Source organism: Ranitomeya variabilis, chromosome 4 (genome assembly GCF_051348905.1).
Source record: "Ranitomeya variabilis isolate aRanVar5 chromosome 4, aRanVar5.hap1, whole genome shotgun sequence".
Taxonomy (NCBI): Eukaryota; Metazoa; Chordata; class Amphibia; order Anura; family Dendrobatidae; genus Ranitomeya; species Ranitomeya variabilis.
Window position 1 is genome coordinate 500,264,769 of NC_135235.1, and position 10,639 is coordinate 500,275,407.

Consider the following 10,639-nt stretch of genomic DNA (forward strand, 5'->3'; position numbering starts at 1 on the left):
TCTCAAACTCTTGATAGTGAAAACTACATGATGTTTTTTTTGGCTGTGCTACAATCATTTCACTTAAACAGTAACTAGTGTTTTAATTCTTGTTCATAATTTAATAGTTATAAGTGAAATTAAGAAGCTTTGTAATGTATCTTATCAGATTCTCTCTTTCTGGACTGATCATTTATTCTCAACATTCTCAATTCCTGGGTAAAATCTGTCTACAGTGTATACAGACTTTCCCATTATTGAGATAGGAGATGACTGTTGGTGCCCATTAAGTTCTATGAAGTATTGTACCTCATTTCAGGAGTCCGTGCAGCAGAATGTCAGTGTCTGACTCTAGTCCCTCCTGCTTCCTCTTTATAGAATCTTTTTAGCACCAACTGTCATTTCCTATTTCAGTAATGGAGAAATCTGTCTTCATTAAATACAGATTTTATCCATTAACTGAGAATGAAAGATCAATCCAGGAGGAGAAAGAAGCTGATTTCTTTGATAAGATGTATTACAAAGTTACTTATTTTTATGTGCGCTATTGATTTATTAAATGAAAATTTAAACAACGGTGACTCACCATATTACAACATATTTAAAGTGTTTTTTTTTTCTGTTTTCTAATCAATTAAATAATAGCTATTATTACATATCATATAAACAGGAATTAGGAAGAATTCACTCGGAGGAAGCAGTACGGGATCACAGGATCAACGTCCAGGAAAAGGGGTCACATTTACGGGAGATGTAACGAGAATGGTGAGTAGACACGTTGAATTGTCAGCATGCTAGTGCCATTATATTACATCTGATGGAACATGTCTGTGTCATCTCTTTAAAGAGGTTGTCCACTACTCGGACACCCCCTTCTCAATCTCTATGTTTCCCCTAAAATAATGACACTTATACTCACCTCGGGTGCTGGTGCCGTTCCTGCAATATCGGCATTGGCTCTCCTAGGGCTCAGGTGACATGGTAATGTAGCGCAATCTTTTCTGCCAATCAGTGCTGGCTTTACTCTCCCTTCCTTCTGACAAATCAGACATCTGGAGGAAGAACTGCGGCTGCTCTCTTATCTCTTCCAAACGTCAATTATGTCTGTAGCAGAAGAGAATTAAGCCATCGCTGATTGGCTGCAGGGATAACTTTACATAACAATGTCACCAAACCACGGGAGAGCCAGTGCCAACATCTCCGGAATGGCGCCAGCACCGCAGGGGAGTACAAGTTTTATTATTTTACTAGGGGGAAACATAGGCTTTGTCTAAGTGGTGGACAAGCCCTTAAAGCTTGATGGGGCAAGCAGCTTTGGTAAAGCATCCAAAGGAACATATTAGAAGAGTCATGCCCTTTTAGTAATGCTCTGAGGTTTGTATCACATTTTAGTTAAAATTTGTTTTTCTTGTCTGATTGACCATGAAGTGAACTTGTAACCTCCAAAAATGCTATATACCTGCAGATATAGTCTTTATCTGCAGGTAAATAGCGTTTAAATCATGCCTAGCAGACTTACTGTAGAGGCGGCTACAGGGAGAAAATGAAGTTATATTCTCCCTGCAGCCTCAAAAGGCTATGTTGTCTGAAAAGTAAAAAAGCTATGGTTTTTGGAGCAAACAGAGGAACACAAAAACAAAACCGTAAATATGAAATAACTGATCATTTAGGGGTAAAGGTGGGGATAAAAAATCGAAAGTGAAAAAATGTCTGAGTGCCTAAATTTCTCCTTAAATAAATTATTTTCAAGGTAGTAGAACAGCATCAAACATTTGGCAATCCGAATAAGTGTAACCCCTCTTCCTCCCAAACATGTATACTGTACATATACATTTGTGCAACCTAATGAATTTAAGTAACAGATAAAAATGTCTACACAAAATTTTCAGTGTGATCGCCTAAAGTGTTTCCTGTTATGTTCTAACTTTTTCTTGCAGAACTACTGTAGGATTCCTGCTGGCTGCTGTAACCTGCAACACTAATGTTTCTTTTCCATTGATTTCTGTACCTGACCTACATAGAAATAATAGTTGCAATATTTTGATTTGTTTTAGGTGACTACTGGGGGAATTCACAGTGACTCTTGTGATCAGGACGAGAAAGGGAAAGTAAAGGTAATCTAATAGTCAAATGTGCATTTTTAAATATCAGGTTTGATGAAAAAATTATAAATGGAAATGATGCTAAAATCAATTTCAGTGATGTTAGAAGTAGATCTAACTATTTTCTATATTTGGAAGGAGCCATACTGTTCAGCAGGAGCCTGAACTCTCAGACATGTCACAATGGTTTAAAGGGAACTTGTCACCACCTGAAATGATACTTAATTATGTGAGTGGGGTAATCTGCAGGTAACTAGCATTTAAACCATTCCTGGTTGCCTTACTGGTGCAACGGCTGCAGGGAGAAAATGAAGTTATATTCTATCTTCAGCCACTTGCTTTGAGTCATTGTGATGGTGCAGGGAGCTGTTAGAACATACAGTAAGTGTGTCTGTAATGACTCCCCAAGATATTGAGAAAGCCTGTTCTGTCAGTGCAGACTGTCAATGTACTGATCAATGATTATAGAGTGCCCAATCTTCATTGAGCTTTGAAGGTAAGTGCTCCCTGCAACCCCAATAACTGGAAGCGAGTGGCTGCAGAAAGAATATACAGTTTGGGCACCGCTGATCAAAATTAGCGTGCCCAAACTTTTACATACCACTGTAGCTTTATTTTCTCCTTGTAGCTGGTGCTCCAGGCAGCCAGGCATAATTTAAAGGGAACCTGTCACCACGTTTTTGGAAGATGGGATAAAACTAGCGTTAAATAGGGGCAGAGGTGGGCATTACATTAGTGTGTTTGTTATGCGTTTATTACCCACCTAAGTTGCCGAAATACCTTTGCAAAGTCTCCGTTTTCGCCTGTCAATCAGGCTGGTCTGGTCAAAAGGGCGTTGTCTTCCCCCAGATTTTGCGTAGTTTTCCGTTGGTGGCGTAGTGGTGTGCGCATGCCCAAGGTCCCGAATCCTCTGCCAGGGGATTTAAAAGAGCGCGCTGTTCGTTTTCATTGGTGATCGGTGGGCGCGGCCATCTTCCTTTGGCCGCGCGTGCGCAGAAGCGGCGCTCTGCTGGCCGCGGCTTCAGGAAAATGGCCGCCGCGATATCCATCTGCGCACGCGCGGCATCCCGCGGCCATTTTCCTGAAGCCGCGGCCAGCAGAGCGCCGCTTCTGCGCACGCGCGGCCAAAGGAAGATGGCCGCGCCCACCGATCACCAATGAAAACGAACAGCGCGCTCTTTTAAATCCCATGGCAGAGGATTCAGGACTTTGGGCATGCGCACACCACTACGCCACCAACGGAAAACTACGCAAAATCTGGGGGAAGACAAGACGCCCTTTTGACCAGACCAGCCTGATTGACAGGCGAAAACGGAGACTTTGCAAAGGTATTTCGGCAACTTAGGTGGGTAATAAACGCATAACAAACACACTAATGTAATGCCCACCTCTGCCCCTATTTAACGCTATTTTTATCCCATCTTCCAAAAACGTGGTGACAGGTTCCCTTTAAATGCCATTTACCTAACAGCGTTTCTGGATGTGACAAGTTAGCTTTAAACCAGGTGTTATTTAATAAGTATATTAAAACTCTGACATAAAAAAATTAGAAGATCATATTGCTGAAGTGTGCAATTATAAGAAGCAATGACATAAACCACTCCAGTGCCATCCAGCGCATACAAAGTTAGTAAATGGAGCTAAGGACAATACACCTCATTTTGCTGCTGTGCATGCGCCATATGATGTCTCCCAGCCTCTGGAATGTCCTTGAGAGATCAGGACCATTTAGCAGACTTTTCAAACATAGCCCACACCACCTTACTTTAAAACAACATTTTTTCCTTTATGGTGCAAAGGTCATTTCAGAGATTGACATCTTTGGAAACCTATTACCATTCTCTTAATGATTTGTTGGTGATTTAAGAGATGTAGATGGATAACAAGTTCCTTTTAAAACATTCCAGCATTTTCCCAGTAAATATTCTTAAACACCATTGGATTGGCATTATGACTGAGTAAACCTGCTCTTACTTACTTTGTCTTTTTTCTTCTTCACAGTAAAGTCTTCAACTCATCTGAACACTTGAAGATGCTGAGATAAAAACAGACTACCTCAAGCAGACCTTTTCTGCTAGCTTCTGCCATGTTATGGTTGAGACTTATCCAACAAGACCTATTGATTGCTGTGGGGAATTGTGCAAACAGCTGAGAAGTGAAAGGATCTGCACCTTGCCTTGATGGTCATCATCACCCAACATATGGGTGTAACGGACCATGGTTGCCTCCGTGACTGCTCATTGAAACTTTTCATTTGATAATCATGAATGTCTCATTTTATTGTTCTGGGTTTTATTCCCAAAAGGACATTGCAAGATTATTCACAAAATTAACTGCTTGAAATGTGAGGACCCACTGGAAACAGCGCTAAGACATGTTGTTGGCTTTGGTTGGATGTTCTCCATTCTTAGAATGTGAGTTCCACGACCTTGCACTTTGGACTTCTTCAGAGATGAGATCTGGAAAGTCACCTGCCAACACTTTTTGCCATTTGGCATATTATTTTTTTCTTTTAGCTTCAAGCTACAATTAACAATGAATGTGCATTATCTCTAAAGCTATAGCAATACAATATGTGATTTAGATATGGTTGAATGTGGAAAATGTGAATGAGACTTGTAGATATTGCACATGGAATGTGAATAAGAGAAGTTGTATTAAACTGTGGTCCTCGAAAACTGGCAGGATCTAAAGATTGTACAAAGCAAAGCTAAGTGCTTTAAACTCAGTAAGTCCTGTCTTGGAGGAAACCCTTATCTATGTCTGTCACTTTTAGAACTCAAACATAACTCGGATATGGGAGATGTTCTTGAAAATTGGTTGCTGGCCTTGTTATGTGTAACTACGAAAGGGCCACACTGTATAATATAATGTGAAATGATACTGGGTAACTTTCTGCTGAAATATAGATGTTATATATATAATTTTATATAGTATATAGTAAAAAAAAATCTGGCATCCAATAATGCAGAACATCTGATAATATGATCCTATTTCCTGGGTAGAAATGCAATATAATGTGGGAGGCTAGAAATAGAAAAGTGAGCTGTAATTATCAATTAGGAAATTCTTCTGATTGGGTTAACCAAATCATAGTAGCACATTTCAGGTTTCTATAAACTTTAGAAAAAATTCACAAACCAGTAGATTTTGGCGAAACCTCCAAAATCTTCCCTGACGTATGATGTTTTTCCAGTTCTAAGGGGAATGAGACATCTGACAGTGGTTTAATCGCCTCTCACCATTAAAACACGTGCAAGCTTGGACAAACTGAATGTTCATGTATACTGAGGTCAAGAGGAATAGCTGTTGGAGGAATGATTGATTGGCCAACAGCTATCATTAGAAGTGATATTTCTCTGCTTCTCTATAACCACCCGAGTACAGAATAACTCATGACCAGCACCTATCATTTCTTATTGATGCCAGATTAAAATATTTTTTTTCTGTATCATGTAATAAAGCTCAACATTATTAACATGATTGGCTTCTTTGTATACAGGTTATGGGAAAACTCCATGTGACGCTAGTCACAACCCACAGACAGGCTCTGAGTCAGCAAAGTAAAATGTTCTGGGGTCAATACCAAAAGAGCACGTAGTAAACCAAGGGAAAATACAAAGTCGTAAGTCAGGTCACATTCCAGGGTCAGAATACCAGAGAAATAGCGTATAAGCAAAGGGGCAATAACAAATGGGTAGCCAGAACACGGTCCAAAGGTCAGCAGCAGAAGATCAGAAGCAAAGGGGCAATATCAAACTGGTAGTCAGAACATGGTCCAAAGGTTAGCAGCAGAAGATCAGAAGCAAAGGGGCAATAACAAATGGGTAGTCAGAACATGGTCCAAAGGTTAGCAGCAGAAGATCAGAAGCAAAGGGGCAATAACAAATGGGTAGTCAGAACATGGTCCAAAGGTCAGCAACAGAAGATCAGAATTTACAGCACAGGGACCAGGCGAACACACACCAGGGAGCACAAGCTTTTGACTGGCAATGATCTGGGCCAGACAGCTCTTCTAAATAGCAGGACAATTACCAAGAACAGAGAGCACCTGTGAAAATCTCTGCACCTCCCAGTCTCAGATTGACCGCTCGGTTGACCTATCAAAGCACTGACAGCGTCCCAGACCCTCTGAGCAGAGGAATCGCGACACTCCAACAAAATAACATAACACAAACCACATACATTTTTGGTTTTGCAGGATTATTTAAACAAATACCAGCATAAAGTTTTTACTTCAGCAGGAAGAGGCTGAAATAGTGGAAATGAGTAATAGCCATTTCTCATTACATAGCTCTTGTAAGTAAATTGCTATGTAATAAGAGTCTATGACTTATTCCTCACAAATCCCTTCTCCAATGCAAAGATAACTACAGAGTAAATGCATTTTCCCAGAGGTCATACTGGTCATGTAATCAGGGTTGTAGCTTTTATTATATAATGCCATGAGAGTAACATAGGTATTATTTTTCAGAACATGCACACATGGTGTTAAAACTTCCAGCCTCCTCCTTGAGCTATCCATTTCAGCTCCAAAATTAGTACATTTTTCACACCAATATTTCTTGATATATAGGATAAAAGACAAGAAAGCACCTTATGGAACAGAAAATCCAGTGTTTTGGTAGGAAGAATAACTACATAGTACAAATACTTACTATTTGTGTCTCTGAACAGTACGAAAGTTGCAGATTGTGCCAGCATCCTTTTTATCCAATGATGTGGTAATCTTAAAAGACTTGTTCTTGCTGAAGAAATGGCCATTCTTTAAAGCACCACTCCAGCGCTTTTTATTATTGCACCACTGGAGTGGTGCTTTAAATGTAAGTCCGACGACCCCTGTCTTATATTCACCTGTCATCCACTTCATTCTTTTCCAGCGTTGCTACGGTCAGTCTGTGGTGAAAAGTGACCTGCCGGCGCGATTCAGTGTCTGCTGGAGTGCATCGGAGGTCACTGATCAATGCAAGCCTATTACCGCCTTGTTCTGGCTCTCACAGACGTGTAGTGAGAGCTTGTGATGTAACTTATGACTTCCGGACAGTCAGAAGTTACAGGCACAAGATGGTGCCACGAGACCGGGGCGGCGTCGGTAAAAAGTGGAGCCACCCAAGGTAAGTATAAGAACTGGGTCTGGGGACTTAAAGCGCGAAAAAAAAAAGCTGGAGTGGCAATTTAAGAGGTGTGTGCAAATAGGTAATGCCCATCTCTCTCTAAACGTGTTGCAGCACAGTCCAACTTTTGTGCAGTGCGCTATTCTTTTCATCCATTGATCAGTGCGTTCTTCCCATATGTCATCAATGGACACCTTTCATCTTCTTGGTACTATTCTGAGCCACATTGCACAAAATAATTTGGGCACAATATTAATAGTAAAGGAAAGTGAGTTGCCATCTCACCAACTGACAAGCATGTAAATATTCTGCGCCATCTCAGGCTATTAAGAAATAATTTAACAACATGTATGTTAGTCTTCAGGGCATGCACACATAGTGTTAAATAATCCAGCCTCCTCCAACAACTTCAGCTGGCCATTCGATCTCCAAAATTGGTGCATTTTTCACAATAATATTTCCTATTATATAGGATAATACAACTACAAAGCGCCTAATGGTACAGGAAATCTAACATTTCAGTAAGCTGAATAAATTCATTACTAAGACCAAAAAGAAAATTAAGGTACTTTTAGAGAACATGACCTTGCTGAGGAACTGGTCACTATACTCGTATAAAGGCTAGATGTGCAAAAAGGTGGAGTCCAATACTTACTAATGGAGTGTCTCTACAGTACGACAGTTGCAGAATGTGCCATCGTCCCTTTTATCCAATGATGAGACATTCTTCTATTGTCTTATCAGGGTACTCCGGCTTTAGAGAAGTTCAACACTTGTTAAGACTAGAGATGAGCCATCTCCCCAGTGTTCGGGTTCGGTTCGGTTCGTCGAACAGGGCCGTGTTAGACGAACTGTTCGTCGAACGTTCGACGAACACCGTCGAACCCCATTGAAACCAATGGCAGGCAAACACAAACACATACAAACACATGGAAAACACATAGAAAACACATTTAAAGGTGTCCAAAAGCTGTCAAACTGCTCAGAAGACACAACAAACACATGGAAAAGTCACAACCACACATAGTCATGCGAAAAGAAAAGAGATGGAGGAGTAAAAGGAGGAGGAGACACAGATATAGGCATGTCATGCCCTTCTAAAATCAAGAAAGGCTGGAGTAAAAATCTAAACTCACTCTACCAACACCCAGACGTCTTGACAAAAAAAATAAAAAAATAAATATCTTTAGGTAGAATGGCGGCGGGTCATTTCAGAACACTTTCCTTAGAAGACGTAGCGGTCCCCCCGTTGGGAGTTGTGTCAAAAAATGAACCCAATACATTCAGACTAATCCACCATTTGTCATATCCAAGGGGCAGGTCAGTAAACGACAACATCGACGCGGAACCAAGTACAGTACTATGTACTGTACCTCCTTTGACGAGGCAATCAGGCGGGTCAAGAAGTTGGTAAGGGGCACCCTAATGGCCAAAACAGACATTGAGGGGGCGCTCCGGTTACTACCTGTGCCTCCAAATAGTGTCTTCCCATTGGGCTGCTTCTGTGAAGGAGCATACTACATAGATCGCTGTTTGTCCATGGGGTGCTCCATATCCTGCTCACTATTTGAGACGTTTAGTTGCTTCCTCGAATGTGTCGTCATGGACGTTTGTAAGGCGGCACATATTATCCATTACCTCGACGACTTCTTATGTCTGGGCCCAAAAGATTTGCCACAGTGTGAATACACGCGGTAGTCCACCTGTGAGAAGGAGAGAGCTGGAGGGAGAGTGGACACCCCAGAGCCGAGGGTTAGATTGAGAAAGAAAGAAGGCGGTGTAGCTTGCTTCATGGGTGGGGTACTCTGCTGAGTAGCAGAAATTGCTACTAGGCTCAAAAGGATTTCCTGGGCTAGATGCCATTGCAAAATAGTAGTTAGGTAAACAGGCGGCGTAGCATGCTTCATGGGTGGGGTACGCTGCTGAGTAGCACTAAATTCTACTAGGCCCAAAAGGATTTCCTGGGCTAGATGCAGTTAAAAAATAGTACTTAGGTAAACAGGCGGTGTAGCTTGCTTCATGGGTGGGGTACGCTGCTGAGTAGCACTAAATTCTACTAGGCCCAAAAGGATTTCCTGGGCTAGATGCAGTTAAAAAATAGTACTTAGGTAAACAGGCGGTGTAGCTTGCTTCATGGGTGGGGTACGCTGCTGAGAAGCACCAAATTCTACTAGGCCCAAAAGGATTTCCCGGGCCAGATGCTGTTAAAAATAGTACTTAGGTAAACAGGCGGTGTAGCTTGCTTCATGGGTGGGGTACGCTGCTGAGTAGCACCAAATTCTTCTAGGCCCAAAAGGATTTCCTGGGCTAGATGCCGTTACAAAATAGTAGTTAGGTAAACAGGCGGTGTAGCTTGCTTCATGGGTGGTGTACGCTGCTGAGTAGCACTAAATTCTACTAGGCCCAAGAGGATTTCCTGGGCCAGATGCCGTTAAAAATAGTTCTTAGGTAAACAGGCGGTGGGTGGCTGGGTGTAGCAACCTAGCGGAAAACAAGAGTGGACCCTCTGGACCGTGGGGAGCCCTACCCCTGGGCGAGCGACCTAGGAGGGAACGACCCCTATACAGGGACCGCAAGGAGCAAGCCCAGAGGTCACTTACCCACGGTGAGATACCAGCAGGGACGGCTCCAGGAAGAGAGACAAAAGGAGGCAGGGTAACGGAATGAAATACGGGAAGCAGACGAAGGGGCCTGGAGAACGAGGAGACTGGAACGGAGGGAACCTGAGGAAAGGAAAAACAAACCAAAGATCAGAGGTAAACAACAGGAGTATAGAGCAGGGGCTGAAGGGAAGCTACCAAGGGAAGGAAGGGAACCGGAGGGTAGCACGGGCTAGCACAGAGTACAGGCACAGAGTATAGAGCAATACGAAGGGCCAAACGTAATAGCAAAATGCTAAAACAATCAGGCACCAGGAAGCAGGAGGAACTAGCCTTTATAGGAGGAGCAGGAACGGAATTGGATAGAAAGGAACACATGACTTCAGGAGGAGGAGGCAGGGATGCTGAGCCTGCTTCCTATAGGAAAGCTGGAGCGCCTGCGCAGGGAAAGAACACCAGCCGAGGGCCTGGCCACCGGAAGTGCCAGGGAAGCAGAGGAGCGTGCAGAACCGGACGTTGCAGCGGTGGATTGAGGACGCAGGAGCGCAGCGCTGGAGCGGTGAGAACGGGGACGCTGGAGCGCAGCGCTGGAGCGGTGAGAACGGGGACGCTGGAGCGCAGCGGTGGAGTTTGTAACAGTACCCCCCTTCTTATGCCCCCCTTTACGAAGAGTAGCAAAAAATTTATTTAGAATACGAGGGGCATCAATGTTCTCCAAGGGTTCCCAGGACCTCTCCTCCGGACCAAAACCCTTCCAGTCCACCAGAAAAAACTCCTTTCCCCGAATTGTTTTAACAGCCAAAATGTCCTTAACCTCAAAAATGTTATCTGTGCTGGCTAGTTG

The 10,639-nt window shown here is 42.7% G+C and overlaps 1 protein-coding gene across 2 annotated transcripts in view; it reads left to right on the top strand.

The window, feature by feature from the left end:
* The window catches only part of WNK4 (WNK lysine deficient protein kinase 4), a 177,570-nt gene extending 172,011 nt beyond the window's left edge, over positions 1–5,559 (top strand). For both annotated transcript variants that reach the window (XM_077252009.1, XM_077252010.1), the window contains exons 19-21: positions 650–744; positions 2,034–2,093; positions 4,083–5,559. In XM_077252009.1, coding sequence (XP_077108124.1) covers positions 650–744; positions 2,034–2,093; positions 4,083–4,085 — 158 coding nt within the window. In that variant the 3' untranslated portion in view covers positions 4,086–5,559. The remainder of the gene's footprint in view (positions 1–649; positions 745–2,033; positions 2,094–4,082) is intronic.
* The last annotated feature ends 5,080 nt before the right edge of the window (positions 5,560–10,639 follow it).